The 23,598-nt window shown below is 44.8% G+C and overlaps 2 protein-coding genes across 2 annotated transcripts; one reads left to right on the top strand and one right to left on the bottom strand.

The window, feature by feature from the left end:
- Positions 1-422: 422 nt before the first annotated feature.
- LOC119452975 (Bardet-Biedl syndrome 4 protein) lies at positions 423-8,576 on the top strand (the record flags this gene model as incomplete). The annotated part of the gene is made up of 5 exons (XM_037714979.2): positions 423-653; positions 3,333-3,504; positions 5,777-5,846; positions 6,529-6,667; positions 8,093-8,576. Coding segments are annotated over 5 exons (738 nt in total), but the record flags the coding sequence as incomplete, so codon positions are not given.
- Positions 8,577-15,334: 6,758 nt separating this feature from the next.
- Positions 15,335-21,426, bottom strand: LOC119453061 (uncharacterized). Its single transcript, XM_037715085.2, has 3 exons — positions 21,231-21,426; positions 19,909-19,949; positions 15,335-19,045 (listed from the first exon to the last, which is right to left on the bottom strand). Exons 1-3 carry the CDS (start codon positions 21,250-21,252, stop codon positions 18,611-18,613), a joined length of 498 nt encoding a protein of 165 aa, XP_037571013.2. The 5' UTR covers positions 21,253-21,426; the 3' UTR covers positions 15,335-18,610.
- Positions 21,427-23,598: the final 2,172 nt, after the last annotated feature.

Consider the following 23,598-nt stretch of genomic DNA (forward strand, 5'->3'; position numbering starts at 1 on the left):
GCCCTATTACCAACGAGCCCATCGAAATAATATTGCAAATTGCAGAAAAAAGACGCCGAATGTATTTATTTTCTTCGCTATACAAACAGGACTCTAACGCCGAGAAAAAAGGTATGCTTCTACAAGTACAACTGGTATTTCGTTGTGCACATGGTACCGCTACAAAACATTTCGCTTACGCTCACCACCAGTGTTGCTCTAATATTATTTAAGGCCCCCCCCCCCCCCCCCCCCCTCCTTCCCTCCCTTGCTACTGTCGTCGTGTGCTCCTGACGTTGATGTCCCTGCTGGTTTTGCGGTCGTATATGAAATCTTGACCAGCTTCTTCACAAAGAAGTTTCGGTCTATCCGTAGCAATATAGAGAACTTAATATGGTGTATGCCTCCAGCCTCTGCGCCGACGATCAACGGTTTGGTGATTGTTTGCGCAGTGCAACATGTATCCGAAAGCGTTCGAGCGTCTGGGTGCGGCGCTTGCCAGCAATCCGAGCTACGGACCGGCCGTTCTGGCGGCCGGCAGCATCATGCAGACGTATGGCGACTACGACGTGGCGCTGACCAAGTACCGCGCCATCGCCTCGGCGCCGGATGAGAGCCCTGCTCTATGGAACAACGTCGGCATGTGTTTCTTTGGCAAAAAGAAGTACGTCGCGGTAAGATGGCCCGTCGCGAGCCTTTACGGACATTCTTCCGCGGGTGCAGATCCGCAGCTGCTTGCAAGTTAACCTAAAACGTCCTTTGATTGTATTTGCTTAACTGCACATATTGGCGAAAAAAAAAAAAAACACTAGAAAGAACACGTATTTGAGCAAGCGTTATTAACAGGAAAAACGGGGACTAAAGGTAGGTGTTTCGAACATAATTGTTCTTGAACTTTTTGTTTTCTGGCATTCTCGTCATTACAGGAAGGCCACACCTTCGTGTCATTCTAAGAACGGCTGATGCGACCTAAGGCATCACAAACTTATACGTGACTTCCTATCTGGCGATGCAAGTCTGCGCGCGGACTGAATATATGCTCCTTGATGCCTAATTATGTATTGGTAACCGACGGATATACGATGAGAGCTGCGGAAAAGGCTGTATTTCCTTACTGCTCGCGCGTGCAGCGTGGAATACGAAGGTATACACTAAGCGTGCTAAGGAAGCCCGCTTGGCAGCGCATAGCAAACGCTGCGAATGTCAACCATCACTTCAAAGGATTAAAATTCTAAGCAAACTTGGCGATAAGAGAGCACGTGATATCACTGAAACTTTAGGAAACGAAAGGGGTGTGGTATTCTTTCTTTCATTCTTTCTTTCTTCTGTACCCAATCCGTTAAATATCAATGCTGGGGATAGAACTTTTCCGGAAAGTAGTTGTAACTAAGTGCTTTGTTTCTGCCTTTTCCTCGTATGTATTCAAACAATTCCCCCTTGTTTTGCATTCTAAATGATAAAACATATTTTTGTTGTAGTACATATATCTTCTTTTATTTGAATGTTCTTTATTCCATGTCATTTAAGATAAAAAGAAAAAATAACAATGACGAAATGTTTACTGTTGTCGCGATGCTATCAGTAGTATACCTCCATGTTTTCATTTTTAGTTCAGTGGTATGGCGTGTCCTATTTCTTTAGTTTTAGTTTAAATTTTTTGTAAAATCTCATGACCTTTTAATTTGAACAGGTCATGAGACCTCATTTGACCTGTTCAAGTGGATTACCTAAAGAGGTGGTCATTACTTAATTGCGGGATAAATCGCAATGTCTAGGTGGATAATTCAAAATGTTCAATGATCAACTTTATTTAATTATTCAGTTTAGGGCACCTGTTACAATCGCGAAATTGAAGCCTAGCAGCAGGGAAGTCATGTCTGCTTAGTAGAAATTCTAAGACTATGGCGGCCGATTTTGAGATATCTGCCTCCGAAATCTGCTGAAAATGCATTGGTGGTACATTAAAGATATCATAAACTGCTTGACGCACGGTTTTGGGAAACTTAGCTGCAACCCCAATGTATTTCGCAGCTCTCTTTAAGGCTAGATCTCTTGAAAGTGGTGCTAGTCTAATGACTTTTATCAATACAACGTGGAGATCGCACTGAAATGGGTTACTTTTAGCGATTCCCAAGCCGCCCTCATGTCAATAAAAAGCACAGACCAAAATGCGTTGAATATACATTTGGTATATGAAACCATCAAGGAACACACAAAAGCCAGTGCAAGAAATCACATTATAGCGTCTCAGTGCATTCCGGGACACTGCAATATTCCTGGAAATACTGCAGCGGACTCAGTTGCAAAACAGGTGGAACGAAAATGAAAATACATTAAATCTCCCTCTTACCCATAGCGAGATCTGCTGGTTGCTGGCGCAGATATCCTGTCTACTTAGCATAAACACATGGTTTGGTCAAAAATCAAAGTACTCAGAGTTAATTTTTATAGATCCTAACATTAAATTGTTCGTTCCGGCAAATTTGAGTGACAAAATAATTTTTGTAACTTTATTGCACTGACTGCGGCTTGGAACAGCATTGACGCGTCACTTTTTGCACAGGATTAGACACAGTGCATGAGTATATCGTCGCGTAAAAAAACGAGACCTTGTCTTCAACTCTAACGAGGCTCGCATGGCTGCATTGGATGCCAAATGATATACGAAATTTCATATTCGGATCGAGCTGTAAAAACGACTGCGGCAATTTTTTTGTCCAATGTCTTGTAGAGGCGGTAAGCATGTATAGCCTCGAAGAGAGAGGAGCTGTAGTCTGGACTTGCGAATAGGATCATGGCAAATATACCGTAGTTTAGGCCCTCTTTTTTTTTTCTGTTGCATCTGCGAAGTCATTCCCGTGCAGCCGGCAGTGTCCAGGGATCCACTGGTAAATAAACTATAAGCTGGAAACAAGCACAGGGGCCAAAATTAATACTTTTGTTAAAGAAACAAACAAAGATGATCGCAGGGATTTAGATCTTTGCCTCTTTATTGGTTGAAATAACGCGTCCCACGTGGAAATAGAACCATGCTCCCAGGTATCACACAACTACTACACTTGCAGAAGCAATTGGTTGCCGCCGCCGCCGCCGCCGGGAATAAAATAACCTATGCACCTGATATTGCATCCGATATACTTATTCGCTAAGGAAAGTCAGAGGCACTAGTTAGTACAGCATGCTTCAACAAAACTCATTGCGCTGGTATTTCAATGCTATAGAATCACGTGGTTATACGGTGCGCATTATTATTCATTATACTTGTCTATTCTATGGTAATTGAAATGCAATAGTGCTTAACATGAAAATGAGCCGAAGGGTTACTACCTAGGTCGCGATGACGCTCGGCGCAGGCTATCAGCTGCTTGAAGAGGGCCAACTACCTGAACCCCATGGATTGGCAGATCCTGCATAACCTCGGTCTGGTGCACCTGACCATGGAGCAGTACGCCTCTGCCTACCATTTCTTCAACGCCGCAGTGCACTTCAATCCGCGCAACGGACAACTCTTCATGCTGCTCGCCAGTAAGCAAACTCCCTGGATGATCGGCTCCTAACGTAGCACAGGATTGATATGCTGAGCTACCGCGGTAGGTCATGAGCTTCTTAGTCACAAACTTTAAGGCACATGTTTATTTTGAAAAGTTGAAGGGTTTTGTCATAAAAGTCTAGCTCCGTGTTTTTCATTTCATAATGGCCATGTAGATCAAAATAACTGCCCGCAAATGATTTGCTAAATTACGCACGCGGAACCGCGAATTGTGGCTCGCGATGCAACCCCGTGTGACGTATAGTGGGGCGGCGTAAAATGAAATTTCGCCGTGCGGCGCGATAAAGCAATTCGCCACGCGTCTCAGCTGCTGAAGTGACTATGGGAGCGGCGCAAAGCGCCAATCGGCATTACCGCGTGAAAAGAGGGAAGTGCGATGACTGCTTCATTTTACGCCACCCTTGCGCATCACGGACGGCGAGCCGTCCTGCGCGGTGCCGCGTGCGTAATCAGGTAAACTCAACGAATAATTTGACGTCGGTTATTTTGGTCGACATAGCCATCGTGAAATGTCGAAAGGCGGAACTGCACCTTTATGGCAGTTCCCTTCAACTTTCCAATATAAACATGCGGTGTAAAGCTTGTAACTAATCAGCGCAATTAAGGTAATTAGTTTAATTCGTGAATGGATGGTTTTAGTTCTTCTTGCAAATGATGTTAATATCATTTGATGATGATAGATATTAGATAATTAATATCTCGTGAATAATTCGAGTAAATTGGAAGATTTTTTTTCAGTGTTTGAAATAAAAAGAAAATAAGAGAAGAAACAAACTGTATACGGGTGAACATTTCTGAGTTTTCCGGAATTTCTAAAATCGTTGGTTGCAGATAATTCTAGTCCTTGAAGTGGTTTGTTCAAAGAGGCGGACACTAGTTTGGAGATATTCGCCATCAAACTCGCCGTAAAAATGCACTGTTGTTGCACTTACTTCTTTAACAAAATGCCCTTTTATGCACTGAAGCACCAACGTAACTGGAACGCCCATGTATACGTTGATACGTCTGGCAAACTCACCGGCTATAATTCTTAAATTACAGTATGTGCCGCAAGTTAATTAAGATGTTAATTACTGAATTTCTGATGATTACTTGAATCTCTGTTTCGATTTCTCGTACTGATAATGTCCTCCTTTTCGAATAACCCAGCTCAAGGACAAAATTATGCTATCTGCCACAGGCGATTTTTAAAAATTCCGGAAGACTTCAAAATGATCACCCCTATACGGGGATAGGCTCCACTTTCAGAGGCTGCAATGTTCAGGCAGTGTTGCACACCCATGCCGAGCTGTTTTATTATTATTTTTTACCTCTCTTTTCTTCAATGCGCTTGCCAACGGACTCCAGACATCCGTTCAAGAAAACATGTCAGTCGTTAGGTGTACCTTCAATGACGCACCATGCAGTGTGCGTCCTATCGGAACAGCGCTGGCGAACACATAAAGCGGCAGTGTAAACAGTGAGCGTGAGTGTTACGGGACCCTTTTAAACACGGTCACAAGAAGACATGAAAAGACGCGCACAGCGTCTTCAATGGCTTGCTGTCGAGAGGTTAAGACATCCACGTCATATACCTTGGTACTCGGATAAGCAAGCAAACGTTCGCCTTCACCGCCGTTTGCTGCTGTATGATGAACTGCTGCCGTTCGCTTTGTCCGCGGTTTTCGCAAGTTTCTGAACGTCTGTGACTGTCAGACGTAATGTTATGATTCAAGCTACATAATTATAAGCTGTTCTTGTCTGCGCGAAAGCGAATGTTTTGGTATTAAAATTGTACTGTGCTGTAACCATTGACATATAGGCAAACTGAATAAGTTCCATCCGACGCTTCCCCGTGGTAATCTGCGCTATGGCATTTTCGATAAAGTGTTTATAAGGTTATATTCTCGATTCATCCATGCACCAGGTATCACACGTTGGTTGTGCCGACGTCGACATTGTGTTTAACAGTTAGTTGTGCAATAGTTTTCAATGTCAGCTAGTAGTAATGTGCTATCTGTCTAGCTTCTTGCACAGCGACCCATTTTTTTTTCTCCTTTTGGATCGGGTGATTGGCACAGGACATATGTAGGTGCTGTAGCATGAAATCTGTTCCTCGCATTAGGAGGCAAACATTGTCCAGAGAGAGTGTACGTGTTCTACTGATATTAAACCAGGTCTGCGCTGTTGCAAGTGCCGGTTAAGTTCTTGTTCAGTGTGTTTCGGCAGCGTTATTGGTTTCAACCGGTGTATTAATTGTGCTTGCAGTTGCGTTGCGAAACCTCCAGGACCCGGACAACGCAAAGCGGGCGTACGAAAGAGCCATGGCCTTGGACGAGTAAGTCACACGTGATTGGCACCGGGACTTTCTACGCCAACACGCATGCGCTTCCTCCCAATGCTAACATCGCTGCAGGTTTCTTTTATGACAGTTTGTTGTCAGTTTCCGCCAAAGAGCGCTCAATGCACTCTTAATTAAACACAACCAAATCTCAGAAACCTTAACCAATAAAGAAAAAACCGTCTGCATCCGGATCACACTGCGTTTGCAGGGTTGAAATGCAAACGAAGTTATGCATGGCAACACGCACCAAATGTTACGTGAAGGAACGTCTAATTCATGATGTCCGTGGAATTTAATAGTAGAAATGGGGCTTGTAAGTACTTAATCAAAGAAAGAAAGAAAAAAAAAAAAGAAAAAAAAGAAAGAAAGAAAGAAAGAAAGAAAGAAAGAAAGAAAGAAAGAAGAAAGAAAGAACGCACTTGATCTGAAATGGTATACTGATGCCATGTCGATCGTAACTTTGTAAGACGCAATCATTTTCCACCTAATCTTTCAAGTATAACAGCAGAGGAAATTTTGTTTATAGCTTGTGCCTCAACAAGCAACACCCAGAATATACGCGTACCATCGCTGCGGCACGATATATTAAAGTTTCGTCATTCCGTCTGCACCTCGTCTCTGGCCCTTGCAGTCTGGTTTGACCTCGTCCCACAGCGATGCATTCCTTGCCGCGCAGAGAGCCTCTGGTATGCCTGAATTACGCCGTCCTGATGCATGACATGGGAGATCACAAGGCTGCGGCCAGGCTGCTCGGACAGTTCGAGGAGCGGTGCCTCAAGCAGCTGCAGACTTCGGGAATAGAAATTGACGCGGCGGTGAGTGCGGTTGCTTGTGTTCATCATGCTATATAGTTGACGGTTACGCGCCCGCCTGCTTCCAAATAACTCACCCACGCGCGCATATATCGCGAGCCACGCTGTTAGGTAGAGTCCAGAAACACTCCATAACAGCACGATAGCAAGGTGGGCGAGTTTATTAGGATTCATCGTACGCTTTGTAACAACGCAAAAGCGACACAGACAAAAGAATGAAAAACACGACAACACGACGCTGTAAGAACTCCATAAGAACTTACCTTTCGAACTGCGCCAGCTTTTACTGCTTGGTGTTTGTGCTGCGTCGAGTTATTTACGTACAGCGCGGATTAATAGTGAACGAGAAATGTTTTTTTCTTGGCATTGCAAAAAGAAAACGAGAAAGTTGGGAGGGACTGTCTTGAGGTGATTTGATAAACGTCACGTGAGAAAAAGTATGTATTTGTATGGGAGGCGTGCAATATGCAAAGCATACAGGTAAAAGTTGGAACATAAAAGTGCTTGAAGCGGGAATACAGGTATATGCTTGAGAAGTCATTTGCAAAAGTTTCGGCAAATTCGCTTATCTTCGGTATGCATAAGAGAAGTATACGTTTAAGTACCTGTGCTTCTTATTTGTCGTTAAAGAAATGTACAACTTGTATGGCATGTTGGCACATGTCGCGAAAATTGCAGCAAACAAATGCTCTAGTTTAACAAAACATGTTAGGCGTATTGGGTTCTGGATATGGAATAAATAGAAAGCCGCCCCCCCCCCCCCCCCCCCCCCCCCCCAAAAAAAAAAAAAATGAAACAAAATAAGGCACGGACAAGACATGTAACAGCACAAACGCTCTAGTTTTAGCCAGCAGATGCTCTAGTTTAGTCTACCCACACTTCTGAATGAATTCTCACAGAAATTTGCAAAAGAACCCGAATATCCTTTAATGGTCCTCGTGAATTATACTTGAAAGCATGCACACGTTTCGCACTGGCAGTTCTCGCTTGTAGTAGCGCACACATTCACTTCAACCTAGATTGTTCGAATAATTCTGTTTCATCGTCGTGACTGCACTGTCTATCAGTATTTAAATTTTAGACCTATCAGACCTATCATCTATTTCTCTAGCATATATCCGCGTTTTTGTTCTGAGCTCATCGGAATGTGCGTTTTTATTTTGTTGTCTTTTTATTTTGTGATTGTCCAAGTGTAATTTAATGAAGTCGTTACAATAACGTGATTCTGATCTAGATTACTGTCAAATATTGCGGGTTAGTCTCCCCGTCAAGGTGCTGTACGTATAGCAGCTTTTATGTGGCTGCTCCTTTTATTGATGAGAGTAAATAAACTTGACTTCACTTGACTTGAAAGGCTGTTTCAGTTAAATTTTCATGCCGCTTTCAAGATCAGGGAACCTGAGCGATCCGTTGTTGTGGCGCTTTCAGGTGACGCAGATGGCCAACAACCTCTCTAGTTCTCTGCAGTCGACGAGCGCGGACAGCAAGAGCTACGACGAAGTGCCGGACTCGCCGGACAGGAACGACGAGTCCTCACAAGAGAGAAGCGAATAAATGCACGCGTCTCAGGCCCCGAGCATGTCGCACAGTATATGCGTTGACGATACTCATGTGCGGAATGGGGGAAATTTTTGTCTGACGCCGTCATATCGACGCAGTTTATTTTTACTCAAACACTACGTACAAGTTCTGGTTAAACATCCGGCAGGAGACGTCCAACCAGCGAAATGAGCATAAGTATGGGTGAGCTTAACCATTTTTGTGATGCTGTGAACGTTGCCTATAGAACGTTATCATTGCGCTAACCTACACCGGTCAGCGTCCCATTTATTTTGTACTTTAGCCTCTGCCGCACGCCAAGAAAGCATGCTCGGAAATTACCAAAGCACTAGGCAGCGCACCAGTAGCAAATTGTCGTTACAAGTAAAATAATGGTGAAAAGAAGAAGAAAGCGAATAATAAAGATCAAGGAAGCCGAGAGTTCATTGTGATTTTAAAATGCAAATTAAACAGTGATCCCTATAAAAAAGTTGTCGCAGTTTCACCTGAAAGGTGAAACATCAATTGCGATAGCAAATTTGAAGAGAGCTATATGGAGTAATAATAGCAGCTTTATCAGCTGTATAAACTTGAACATGCAGCAGCACCGGCAACACGCAGAACTGTTGTCGACGCCGTCGGCGTTTTGCCCGCGTTCGCTCATAATGCGTGCGGCGTTGGTGACTGTTGCCGGAGCCTCTGATATAAATAGGCACTTGGTGCCGCAGCTAAACGTCGCCTCCCTTCCCTCCTCCTCCCCCCCACGGCCTTTCGTGCGTCGGAAGAAGGCACGTTTGCTCTACATATATGGTGATTGTAGAGGAGGAAAGAGACGCCTACTTCTGCAGCCCTTAAGGGAGCACAGAGCAGAACGCGCGTTTGTTCTCCGCCGTGCGTTCACTCCCCGTGAAAGCGCGCGTCCCTCGCGCCCTTTCACTCGCACATACAGCGTTCGGCGCGCGGCGACGATTTCATCTCCATTGACGTCATACGGAACCTCACGGCGACGGCGACGGCGACGGCGACGCCGACGGCAGAAATCTGCTTTTGAGTGTCCATATAATTGCTATCGCAATAAAAGTAAATTGTCGATGTATACAGCTATTTCAACAGCTTAAGTGTACAACGTCTTCATGGAACTACCACCGCATTTCATAAATCTTTCCTGCCCATCACAATAGAGCACTGGAACGAACTGCCACAATCAATAGTTATTGAGTGTGATAGCTCAAAATTCAAGCACTTACTGACAGCCCATTATCTAACCTTATCACCTTGCTTACACCTGTGCCACGTTTTACTACTATTGCTTTATTTTTATTTATTTATATATATGTATATATATGTGTGTATATATATCTGTATATGTTTATTTATTTTTATTTTTTCCTATATTTAGCGTTCATACAATTTTTGATATCATGACTGCTCTGTATTTCTGTTTTTGTCCCCCCCCCCCCCCTTATGTAATACGCCGAAAGGGCCCTTAAAGGTTATTAAATGATGATGATGATGAACATTATACAGGGTGTTTCAGCGAACACTTTAAAAAATTTTTAAAGGCTGCCTGTGGCAGATAGCACAATTTTAGTTCATGAGCTGGTCTATTCGAAGAGGCGGACATTACTTGCACAAACAATTGAAATGCATAATAAACTAAATTACAAAACTTCACTAATTAAGTTTTCAACTAATTACCTTATGGCCCATAATGCAATTTACAAATTATAGCCGTAGAGTTCACAAAGCGGATCCGCGTGGAACGAATTCTCAGGATGACACTAGTTTCGAGATATTAATTCCCGAACTTTGCGTAGAAATGCATTGACGTACTTTCTTAACAAAACATCGTTTTATGCATTGAAGCACTAAAGTAACTGGAACGCCAATGCATTTCTCCGCAAAGTTCGGGAATTAATATTTCGAAACTGGTCTATGGTCACCCACTATCAATAGTGCATTATATTTCTTTTCAATTCTACACCCTCGCCGCTAACACACTCTCGCTCCTTACCTCGCCCACCCGCCTTACCTTCTCTGCCCTTTAGAAGAACCCTACCTATATATACTGTGCCGAGGAGAGCATATGTCGCCTTGAAGAAGACAAGTCCACTTGTCGAAACGTTGGCTCCTGCTCTCACCTTGTTCTCGTGTTACTCATCGTCTCTAATTTCAGCAATTTTCGCCCGGCTCTGTCCGCCTTACGCTTCTCCAGCAAGGCATGGTTTTACCGAAATTATGTTATCGGGGCTTGACTTCATTCTTCTACAACAAACGCCACTTTCCGTGCTACCTCTGCAGAGGCAACAGACTTGAGTGACCGACTGCAGATACAGTGGGCGTGTACCCCTTCACGGTAGCCAACTGGGCATGAATAGATCTAGCTAATTTCCCTGCTTTTCTTCCTTTCCCTCCCTCGGTTGACTTCAATAGTGAGCAAACGCTCACGCACGCACGCACGCCCACCCGCGCACATACATCCCTTTCAACTTCCAAAAGCCCTAGTGCATCGACTTTCGTCGTTTATGTCTCTTAGCTTGCTGTTCAATATGCCTGTTGTTTCATGTGTTTCTCGTTCCACGATATAAATCTGACGTATAGGATAGCGGCGCAGTGTCAGTGGACACGACCAAATTATATATATATCTCTCTCTCCTTGACGTCAGATGACACTTTGAAACAAGCGTAGTATCGACGCAGGAAGTCATACATACTCAGTAAGCATGACATGACTACGTTCACATATGCATAATATCACGTTTATTGGCTTCATATGATATTCTCTGGAAATCACAGTAGAAGGCACAATGAAGAGAAATGTTTAATGAGTCAACGTATGAGTCAGCATACAGACAAAACACACAAATATGACGCCACGCTAAGCTAAACAGGTACACATAGAAGGATTTGCATGCGCACACGTCACGCAGGTGAACGATCTTTCTTGTACACATTCCTGTTGTATCAGAGGAATATTATGCCATTCTTCTAGCACTATGTATGTTCACTCGGGGTTAAAACACTAACTGGAGCTTGCAACAAGTTGAATAATATGCATGATTGCGCGACTTTAGGATGGAATACCGGCACGGGACCAGTTGTTTTACATGTCTCTGGCATAAGATTTAATAACATGACCTAAATCGCGCCATATAAAGTGTTTCGAAAACGGCTAGTTGATGACTGTTAATTTGTTTTGCGCTGTGTGGTACTTTCGAGACTGGGGCGTCAGACACACGACGCAACAGCTGTGTTCTGCCTGTTCCAGGGTAATTTTTGTACGTTTCGGCAGTACTACATAGCGAAAAATAAATGAAAACGCCATCTCTCACACAAAGCGCACAGAGACTGTGGCTCTTCGCCTGCCACTTCGGTCATATTCAAACTTATTCAAACTGATCACAATAACATGATCCCTCGCAGGTTCGAGGAACTCGCGTCGTAGGTGGCAAGCGACAAAGATGGGTATCAATGCGAGTGTGTACTTATGAGGATTTACCAAACAAGGTCGGCTCGCAAACGTTCTAACGTACGTTTTCCGCTGACATTTTTGGACAACTACCTTCTCTTGTTGTTCTTTACTTCTAAATTGAATCATGGCTTGATGATTGGCTTGGTCCTCACCAAATGGAAGTCCAGTCTCCTGGACCCACTCCTCAAGCCTGGAAAGTCTCCGTTAGACCTGTCGTCCTATCGTCCTATATGTCACGTGTCAGCTGCGTTGGCAAGGTGATAGAGAAGATTGTCAATACGCGCTTGGAATGGTACCTAGAGAAATACAACGTATATAAAGACCTTATGGCTGGCTTTCAACGCAAACGTTCATTGATGCACAGCGTCATTGATCTTGAGATGTCTTTACAACATCAGAAACTCCTGAAATGATCCACTGTGACGTTATTCTTTGTTGTCAAAGGGGCTTATGACAATGTAGCTCATCAAGCCATTCTGGGTCCCTTGAAGCTGTCGGAATCGGCGGCAGTGTATTTGGCTAGATACGCAGCTATCTGTACGAAAGCTGTTTCACTACTTTGACTCAGGACGTGCCAACGTTTTATTACACACCTAGTGGTGTTCCGCAAGGCAGAGTGCTTAGCCCTACACTATTGAACCTGGCGCGCGTTAGTCTCATAGATTTGTTGGTGCAAACCGTACAACTTTCTATCTATGCTGACGATACTTCCTTATGGGTGTCGGGCGTGACTTGCTTGCAAGTCCGCACATGACTTAGAAGGCCGCGATGGTGGTATCGTCACACTTACGAAGGCAAGGCCTGAAGACTTCCCCTAAAACATGTTAACTCGTTGCCTTACTCGCAAAACGATGACACCATACGCCCCCTGACGAATGAAGAACAGAATGAAGTACCAATTTCTTGGGGTCACTATCGTTCGCGATTTGTCTTGCAGTCCTCGCGTCTCGTACTTGACGAGGAAATTGACCCATATGTGGACCTTCTCGCATTTCTCTGATAAAGTCCTGGGGTGCTTTAGGTGGTGGTGGTGTTGCAACAGGCGAGCTTAGCCTGGCGTGCTTGGCCGGCGACTGTTCCGGCTGAGCATCTCTTACATTAATGGCCCAGGCGTTCTCAGCAAACGTTCATCAACTAGGTGTCTCAGTGGAAGGCGATCAGCAGGCGTAAAACGTTTTTTCCTTCATACGCCCGGCCCTTCCGGGAACAGTACGTCTTGAAAGCCCGTGTATAGAAAATACCTCTTCTGTAGACCGTGAAATAACATCACTCTTTCCTCTTCGTCTAGGTGTGTCAGCAATTCGAAGAGCGTGCTTTAGTACATTCAGTGATGCAACTGTACAATGCATTATTTTTGGCTTCTTGCGGTACAGCTTACAAGTACTGGGAAATACCTGTAGGACAAATATCCGCAGACGAATGTGCAAGCCCGACTTTCAAGACGTATATTCGCCGCCCACGAAGTGCCTCTTTAATAGCAACTGTGCACATGGCGCGAGATTGGTATGTCACAGGCTACAATGCTGTTGATGCACTGGGAGCAGATATTTCGTATCTGATACAATCGGCGTTCGTCCATTGATAATTGGTGGTCGAGCTCTTCCTTACACCTGGCCTTAAAGATTCCTTGACGTCATAATTGACCGGAACCGTTCATGGACTCGATAGGTAAAACGCATCTCAGCTGATGGACCTTGTTGGACAGTGATTGGGCAGCGACTCCATGCTACAGCTCCCACAATGCCTACTAGAACCGCGTACTGTTAAACACTGTTAAACGGCTGTCCCCTAATAACATTAAGAAAAAAGAAGACGTTAAAGTGGCGTGGAATAACTGCTTGCGCATCCGACTCGGACTTCCGCAGTACTCGTCTTGTTTATAGAAAGCGCAGCTATTGCTAAGCATTTCCCTCTTGTTCCTCTCCAAGTTAAGAAACCGCCCGTATCCATCTGAGGCATGTGCTTCAAGAAAAAAAAATGATTTTGTATGTCGCATCGCAAGAACGCCAAGAAATTAAAAAAATCGGGATTCAGTCCGGTTATTTGGTGGATTTTGTTTGCAATATCAACACAATTAAGCACCACAAATAATGTCACCACACTGCCCTTCATGATGTGGACAGTGTCGTCTATCCGTATACGATAGCCTATACATCTCCAGTACCGGCCGCAAGAAACTCATGCCCTAAGCAGCTTTCTACATACATCATTGTAGGGGGCCAATGTAAGGTCAGAAGCTGGATACCCGTACCTCAAGATGAGCGCTGAATTTGCTGGCGGGAAATTGCAGCATGCCCTAGTAAAAGCTGCTGGCTCCAATCACTAGGCTGTTTGTGTGTATGCTGGTAAGCGAAGTTTCAGTGCTGGTTGCCCATGTTTGCACGAAATACTCAAACACGACATATATATCTGCTGATGGCTCATCAATGCCCCAAGGATCTTCCTGTAGTGTGTACCTTCCGTGGGAAACATTTTCTCTTGTCGCTTTGAAATAGCAACCTCATCGACAACATGTACGCAATCGGAGAGGCAACTAGATACCTTTTACGACATCTTCCACAGCTCTGCACAATCTTTTTAGTCTTGACGACAGCTTTAAATAGACTGCGCACAAGATTTACAAACTCGAGCTGCCACCTGATCATTAGCGACGTTGAATAGTTTACACCACTTGGCATATAATACTGGTCATCTCATAATCTTTCAGTGGTTTATATCGAATGGACGAGAAGGCCTAACCGAGGGCATCAATTTTTGTTGGTAACAATCACATGAATTCAACAGACAATGAAGCCAATGTAAGCATAGGGGAAATTAACTGTGAAATGTAGAAATTTTAAGATAACTAGAAATGGAAGTGGACGAAAAGACAACTTGCCGCCGGTGGCAGCCGAACTCACATCTTTCGCATTATGCGTGTGGTGCTCTGCCAGTTGTGCTAGGGCTCCTCCCACCCGCTTTCTTGGGTATTTATGTATGTGTACTTGATCATGCCCTAGGAGTGTTAGCCAGTGCCACTCATGGCCATGGCAGGCGTCACGTAGTAATCGCAGGCGTCCGGTAGTACGTGAACGAAGAAGTGGCTGAGGCAGCTCAATATGATTACAATTGCAAAAGTTTATGAAAATGTTTTTCCCGAAAACTGGGTCTGCTTTGCCGAAGCGGTATGTTCTTAAGTAGCGGAAGGAACTCTTCTCTTCGCCGCTCGGCCACTATGAATTTCTTTTCTGTATTGACCGAAAAGCTCTCAAGGCGTCTACCCATGGATTTAGAGACACTTTACCATTCACTAAGACTTAACGTCGCACATACTACCTTGTCCAAACTTCGTCTGTCGCCAAACTACGGCGATCTGGAATCGATTGAACACATTCTACTAGACTGTAGTGCGTACAGAAGAGAAATCGGTCTATACAAGATAAACATGACAACGCTCTATCAAGGATGTTTGATTGTAAAGCGCATGTTATCACCCTGGCAGAGTCCGTTAAAGCGCGTCAAGCCCTCATCTTTTTGTTCGCTTATTTGAATCAAGTGGCTGCCTTTCAAACCTGCGTCATTAGGACAGAAATGCATATCGTTCGGAAAATCAACAATTCAATCAAGATTACAAGTCGCATTTCTTTTTCTGCCCGCCTTCCAGGGCCTTTCTCTGCCCTCCCCCCACCTTTGCATAGTATATCATGTAAGAGAGCACCTTTACGCCAGCCAACCTCCGCTTCCAAAGAAGAGCTCTCGCTCTCTTTTTGGTCCATGACTCGGCTTCCCACTCACCCTACTGCATACCAGCCAGCAATGCGGCCACGTATAACATTCGCTACCATAATTTCTTAACATTAATCCTACTCAACATCACAATTAACGCCTGCTACACAAGCGTTGGTACCTTTGTGGTGTGTGCACCGGCTTAAGATACAACTGACTATTCTATAGGTATCAAGAACAAAGCCGCTGAAGTACCGCTGCAAGTTTTCAATCAAGCAACTATAATGCACAGAGCTCGGCAACGTGTTTACACAGATGGTTCGGTTCAACTCAACAGCTCGACAACTGCAGTTGTCACCTCGGCGAAGTCAACTTTGATCAAATTGAAAGCATCTTGAGTCACACATCTACGGGTACTCACTACGAGCTGCACTTAAGTTCATTTGTTAGGAGCCGCCTCAACATTGGACCATCGTGTGCGACTCTAAGGCAGCCATCGATCCAAAGAATACGAGATGCAACGCGCTGATGTCGCTGTATCCCTAAAGGCTTCCGGGACACTGCTATTATTGGAAATGATCGCCCCGACCAAGTCGCCTGATCTGCAAATGACTGTGGTTGGTGAGTATTGATTCCGCTTTCGCGAACTGGCGCTGCGGCTGGCCTTCGCTTTATGGCTCGCGATTGTACAATGCCCCTGTGGGAGTCGAACCTTTTCATCATGTATCTTCTACGTTAGTTTTCATCTAACCTACAGCTGCTTCTACTGACTGGATTTCCATGGCGCGACAAACCATGTTGGACCGTTTGCGCCTTGCTGTTGCGTTCATCAACTACGTCTTTCTCACTGGAATAGCGGATAGTACCACGTGCGACATGCGCACCTGTTACGAGAGAAACCTGTTACAAGAGATTATATTCACATACCTTCATTGTGTGTTCCCACGCTTTTGATGGCCCACGCAAAAGAGGAAAGAATTGGGTCATGCGCTTCACAGACTTATAGCCAGTCATCCACCATTACAACAAAACATTGTACTGCTCCCGAAGGTACAGCCAGTGGGCCATCGTGGCAGTTGCTATGACAGTAGCGCTCTCTTTTAGCCGTGGCTTGCCGCACTTCCGTGGAGCTTGCTGTGACCTCGTAAAGAAAAGTCGCTACGTGGTTACAAAGTGTGGTAAATAATTTTCTCTCCACCATCATGAAACTTAATGTTTACACCAGTTATCGCGATAGCTATATATGTCCGTGAGACATGTTAGGAAAGTAAAAAGACAGCCAGGGAATGGCCATGCATCCCTGAGCGCACACACGAAAAATAAGCTAGCTTTTCAAAGCTTTGGTTTGGTCTCCCGACATTGTTAATGCAGTTGCGTCTTTGGTGTATTTTCTCGTCATGCGCACTTCAGCAATGAGATTAGATGATACGCAATGAAAGAAATGCGATGTGGCAATAAAATAACAGCGACAGGTGACCGAGACTATAAGCAAAATGAAACAAGCGCTGAAGTTCAGTGAAGTTAAGGCATCCTTAGTCCACTTATACTTTAGTAAGTATGTGAAGAGAGAAGTCATTTTGAATTTCTTCTGATTCACGCAACAACGTTCACGCCTTTGTATCAAGTGCTTCTGGGAACTTACATTTCGCCCGCATCGCATTGCTAAGGATTCATTTTAAAATGCTGTTAGTGAGTGCAGAATGATCCCAAGGTCGGTGAAGATAACTTGCAGCAGTCCCCAAGTTACACAGCAGACTCGATCATCAGAATTTTAAACCTAATCGACAGTAATTAAACACGACAGTGGCATAGTGATCCCCAACTTTTGCTTGACAACCTTTTTGGTGGGAATTGCTCGTCCGTTCGGTAAACTTACGAAATTACACCCGCGCATAACCCATCACCAGGCAGGATTAGATAACGACTGTGGAATGGTTTATGCAATGACCAATTATAGGTGACCAAATCTATATAGTTGACCATTTAAGGCAGTTGCACCTCTAGTTTGGGAAAGGTGACATATGCTGCCCTATAGCCAAGCCGGTTAGCGCTACATCCTTTAAAGCCAAGCCTGAACGCTTATTCTACCCAGCTACAATCTACCGCTTTGCGCGCTGCGAACAAAAACCATCGTTTTAACAGCATGCAACGCAAGAGCATATACAAGAACATAGCAGAGCCGTCTATAGTGAGCGGCCAAAGACTTGCGTAGCAGCTTCAAGCGCCGGTTACAGAGAGTACGGCTCCGATGTCACCTATGCATTCTTTTAACGGCGCGGAAAAAAGACACCACACGGATAATGCGACACACGTAAGCGCGTTCCCTGTGTGGTGTCTGTTTTTTGCGTCGGTTAAAAAGAATGTGTAGCAAACAGCACCAAGTTTCCCAGCAACAAGTTTTTGTGTTCGATGTCACCCTTTTGTAGTCGTACAAATAACAACCATGCACACTGCGAGACAAACTATCAAACACCGTTCCCATGCAAACAAGAGGGCATGTAGTGGTGGTTACCCATGGCGACACCATGTTGCCTCTTCGTACCGCACCCAAGTTCGTTCGCGTTAGTGGCCTGGTAAAGCGCAGAAAGCAAGCGACATGCATGGTGTCACGAAGGAAGCAAAGACCGTTGTCGCTGTGCTAAAGAACGAGCGCTGAGGGGGTGTTATATGCATGGCACACAAGAGTGACAGGGTGCTACCATGTCAGTGGGTTTCCTTATATAACGGGGCTACGAATGTTCATTCACGTCCTGCGTCCAGGTTGCACCCTTCTCACACAGGCACCTTCAATGCTCATGGCAAACGATTTTTTACCCAACCTTTGAGCGCAATCGGTGAGTGGTCAGCGAGCGGGGCTGTATCGTATAAACACGACCCTATTACTGCATCATAAAAACCCGATGGACCTTCAGCTTTCCTGGTTCTTCTCTTGCCAAACAACAAATTGGAATTTATAAAAGTGCCTTGAAAAGGCTAAGAAATATAGTTAAATAAATGTTTGGTACAAAACGTGAGTATTCGAAATTCCGAACGCTATACTGGGTCATGACAGATTCCCTTCAAGGATCTCAATCGCGATTCGCAAACTCTCGTTGATTCAAGCAGCGTTCGGTTCCAGGGCGCGACGGCAAGTGGCCGTGCACATGTACAGCATATTTACATGAGCATCGAAAACACACGTGTGATAACGGTAGCATATGGACAACGGGACTACAGCTCCGAAAGCGAGTTCACTTCTGAGGTGACACTTTGGTTTCGTGCCTGTTGGAGGCGGCCGCGAACTGCTGCTGCTGCTGCTGCTGAAAGCCCGGCACAAGCGGAGCGGCACGCTGCAGGTCGTCCTCGGTGTGGACCGGCGTGCCGATGCGACCGATGTTGTCGTTTATGTAAAAGAAGTCGGGCGCGTTCTGGCACGGCACCGACTCCTCGGGATGGGCGCACGTCAAGCTCAGCTGGTTGAACACGGTCTGGTTGCCGCAGAAGAAGCTGTACTGCTGCATTTCGACCGAACCATCCTCCTTGTAGATCTCGTTGCAGATGTGGAACAGCTGGCAGTTGTTGCTGACGTCGGCGAAGTAGCCGCTCCTCTCGCACTGGAAGGTCGTCTGCACGCCGCCGACCACGAACTCTACGCCGTCGGGGAGCTCGTACGCCGCACGGCGGTTCTGTTCGCAAAGAGGGACGGGTACGAGATACTCAGTTCAGACTGCATGAGACGCCTTGTCACTTCGTATTTAGAATATGAGATGGCTAGAACTTCTCTATGTTGGTCCATGCAATCTACAGCTTGCCATAGAAGAACTGCGTTCTATGAACACTTGAAAACTGAGCCTTCAGTGTTGTGACTGTTTCACCTAGCGACTCCAATTTAACAAATTTGTGCATGAAAAAGAGCAAAATAACAGAATTGGCAGGCCGCGTTTAATGCGTATGTTTACAAATTGGTCGTAAATAGCGTACGGTTACTCAACAGGAAAATAGCCCAGTGTACGAGCTGCGCTACTAGACTCGAAAAAATGCAGATGCATTTTTTATTTCTTATTTTCTACGAAATAAGATTCTACGCATTAAATTTGACAAAAAAAGACTTGCGTGATGCAAGGACACTTAGCGTGCATTGAAAAACTTAAGCTCAGTAAAAAAATTTAATTTTGGGGTTTTACGTGTCAAAAACATGATCTGATATCAGACACGCCGTAGTGGGGGACTCCGGGTTAATTTTGACAACCTGGGGCTCTTTAATGTGCCCCCAATGCACGGGACATGGGTGTTTCATCTCTCCCCCATCGAAATGCAGCCGCCGCAGCCGGGATTTGATCCCGCGACTTCGTGCTTAGGAGCGCAACACCATAGCCACTAAGCCACTGCGGAGGGTCTAAGCTCAGTAACGGTCAATGATTCAAAATCCGTTAGAATGCCACAGTTACTTCACGTTGTCAACATCCCGCATTTTATGTATGTATGCTCAAGTGCCTTCTAATATCACGAACTCTCAAGAGATATAGGAGTGTTTATATAGCGAACTTACCCTCGTCTGGACTTTTGCAGCCTGTGCTACCGCCATGAACGCTTTTGTGAAAAAGAAGTGAAAAAAGCAAAAAACACGAAATTAGATCAGCTTTGGTTAATGCACGTGCAGCAGTGTCATTTAATAGAAAAGAACGCGTACTGAACGGCCCCCATGCGTATACATAACGACTAAAAAGATATTATTTACTACTTCGTAGAAGTTCCAGCTAATCCCACAAAACCGTATACATGCAGCGATACAATCACCTAAGTTCATTGCGCTGTGGCGGCGTATAGGCTATCTCGTCAACGTTGACAGCATTTTTTTTCTTTTTTCTTTTTTTTTTTTGAGGCGAGTTGCTTTCGTGCAGAAAAAAGAAAAGGGATGCGGGCGGGAGGTGGAGAAAAAAAGCGTATATGGTTCTTTATGAAAATATCTTTTTGTCTAAAACTCATTAATAAATAAGAAAATGTTCTCTTGGTTCAAGCGTGTCAACACGAGTTTTCGTTGTTTTAACGGGTTGGTATATAATTACAAAGCAACAAATAAGCAGTAGCAGTGGTATTTTTAATTATTATTATTACTGGCTGCTATTATTGTTATTAATATTATTACTGGTTTAAAGCGTTGGCGGCTGTAGGTGGCGCCAAATACCCCTATAATCCAACATGATAAATTTCAAACATTTCAAAAGGTACAGACAAGAGGAAAACAAAATAGTGAAATCAGCTATAATGCTTAAGAAATACAAATATCCCAGTGCACGAGCAAATCAGCTCCCTCAGGAATGTCCCATTCCAAGCACAACACTCGCGAACACGAAAACAAGAGCTACGGAAATACAGAAACAAGAATATGTATGATTCCAGATGCAAGTATACGTACATGTATAAATGCAACGCTTAATGGAGATTAAACGCACAGTGATCAGGTGTAGTAATATCTACATATCCCTGAATCCTCAAGAAACTGTGCTAATTCTCTTGCAATACTGTGTGAACATTTTTTTCTGATGACCAGGATACCAAGAAGCCCATTGGCTTATCTGCCAGTTTTGCCGATTACTTCTTAGAGCTACTATCATATTTTTAAATATTTATTTTATTGTGCTAACATTTTTCTAGAGTCCTTTATCTGGTTCGCGGGTTTTGCCGAAAGGTATGAGTTTTTTCTGGCACAAACTGGCAGAAGTAAACTGACAGCCGTGTGTATGAAGGAAATCAGTGATCAACGTTGACAGTCCGCCATAGTGCGTGCTGACTGATGATTATTGCTTTCTTTTTCAACACAGCATGGCTCAAAATCTATTCCTGCAATGACAAAAAAAATTGAACACTAACCGAGGATTATGTAGATCTTCATTATAGCGAAGCCACAAGAACTTTCCGGGTGATAATACTTGACCAGCTGAAACAGAAATGCAAAGAGAACTTATGTCTATCAGAAGCGAACCACAGATCTCATCAGAGAAAACACTTTGAACCGAAAGCACGGAGGCGCTATTCAAGAATGTTCAATGTATTATTATTTATTTTCTTTCGTTTTTTTTTTTCGTTTTTCTCCCCCCCCCCCCTTTTTTTTTTCTGCTTACGAATTAAAGCTAGAAGGTTTGCTAATTGCTTCGTGGGAGGGTCGAATTTCCTTTTTGTGATTGGCCGGCTCTGAGTGCATGGTTCCGACAACCACTCAGAGCAGAGAATGTACACCGTCTGTTGCAAATAACCCTATAGCCCACTTCGACGGTTACCGGAGTGGGCGCCAAGCCTTATGGTGGTGTATAAATCTGGGATACTGGATTTTTTTCTTGTGCACACTAGAGGGGGCTGTAGAAGCCGCAGTGCTTTGAAATGTGACCACAGTACAAAGTAACGATTCTATTCCAATGCTATTCGTTTTCGCAATCCGTCGGTGGTCCGAACTGCGTTCCGCCCACGTTCTCGCCGGGGTCGTCCGGTCGTGAACGGAGGATGATAATAAAGGAATATGGCGCAAAATAGGCCTTGATTGCTTTTGCACCAGAAACCCCGACACAACATCATGAAAGGAATATAATCGAGCGAAAGGAATCCTAACATTATGACGGCTCAGTGGCCCACAACTTGAGTGCCAACACGCGGCACCGTACCCATGCTGGTAACGTTCGCCATGGGCTCCACCTTTTTCGGGACATAAGGCGGGACCAATATGTAGGGAAACACTTGATTTACAACCAAGAACGCTAATGTCTAGGTTTCGAAGTCAATCAAGGGCCGTATTCTGAAACGTTCCACTTCGGCGACATTTCGCCTAGGCGAAAGTCGCGTTCAATAAGTCAACCGGCTGCTTACCCGTGACGTCAGCATGCACTACCAACACGCGCACTCGAACGCTTCGCAAAACACACGAGAGGGCGCGCCGTGCGAGTGCAGAGCGGCTCGGGTGTGTTGTATTCGAATGTAGCGGCCGCAGTACGACACAGGCGTGTTCGTTTATTTAATATACATGTCAGGAGCACCCACTGACACCGTGACGTCAAAGTGACGTACACCGGAACTACTAGGTGGCGCGACTTCTTTTCCGGTTTTGCTCAACCAGCCAATAAGCGTGCGCCTGAAAGCGAAAAAAAGGAATTTCGCCCAAATGGAACGTTTCAGAATACGGCCCCAAGTACCACGGGTCAGTTTCCTCAAGGCTAGAACTGCGTAACATGCGTCAGCAGGTGAAGTTTAAATGTCGTTTGTTGCTTGAATATGGATTATGTATTCCATTTCATATTCTACCACCACGTACGCACAACGACCTCACATTACGTGTCAAACTGCACTGTTATGTACAAGGGCAGTCAAAAATACGGAACCAAAATTCGTTGACTACTTTGAGGGCACCTTGATGCGCCCCCCTACCACGGCAATGTAAGCCAGTTGCTGAGACGGAGTATATGGAAATGTTAGAGACGAAGTTGTACTGGCGACAGCAGTCAAGATCACGAAATTGGATTTGCTCTGTCCGTCTATCCGCCCGTCCCTTCCTTCGGTCCATCACGCTGCGGCGTGCCATCGTCGGGCCATGGTCATAGCAACGTTTAAATTGCTTAAGATGGGATGCCACGTACAACATTCTACTGTGGCAGAAGTTGACAGCTCACAATAGGGCTTGCAATGCTCCGTATTCACAAAAATGTTCTTGCAGCTAGAACTGTTCGTAAGAGCAGATGCCAGCTAGCCGCATGATGTAGGACACATTATTATCGAAGGCGGCCGGCCAATATAGCAAAGATCACTTGCGAACGAAAAGCTTTGTAAGCCCCGCCCAAGTAGCGCGTCTGCGACTTTCGTAGTACAAGGATAAGTGCGTCGATTCATTTAATTTTATCACGCGATACACCGGTTGCCTGGTCCTTGTGATAACGTCGACAACGCATCGTTCAAGCCAGTTATAAATGGCGAAAAGAATTGGTTGAGTAGAAATTTGAAATAAATCAGGCTATTGTTCATGGCCCCCGGTAGTCTCGCTACTATACAGCAAGGAACGGCAAATTCATTACCCTTCCTTACTGTATGATGACGACGGGCCATCTATAGATTTATTGATGGCGGAGACGATAGAGTCCCGCAGCCGCGGAAGGCTGGTAGAACTGTACGGCGCGTCACTGACGTCGCGGACGGTACCCGGATGTTCAACGCTCGTGCGCTTATCACTGTCGTGTTTTGCCTTTATTACGATAGCAAT

This window comes from Dermacentor silvarum, chromosome 1 (assembly GCF_013339745.2).
Source record: "Dermacentor silvarum isolate Dsil-2018 chromosome 1, BIME_Dsil_1.4, whole genome shotgun sequence".
In the NCBI taxonomy this organism is placed as follows: domain Eukaryota; kingdom Metazoa; phylum Arthropoda; class Arachnida; order Ixodida; family Ixodidae; genus Dermacentor; species Dermacentor silvarum.

What these genes read in the sequence shown, in the direction of transcription:
- LOC119453061 (XM_037715085.2), bottom strand. Translation starts at nt 21,252, where the DNA reads ATGAAGATCTACATAATCCTCG. An exon ending in GAAGATCTACATAATCCTCG is followed by an intron (nt 19,950 to 21,230) that starts GTTAGTGTTCAA and finishes TTTTCACAAAAG; the next exon opens with CGTTCATGGCGGTAGCACAG. An exon ending in CTGCAAAAGTCCAGACGAGG is followed by an intron (nt 19,046 to 19,908) that starts GTAAGTTCGCTA and finishes CTTTGCGAACAG; the next exon opens with AACCGCCGTGCGGCGTACGA.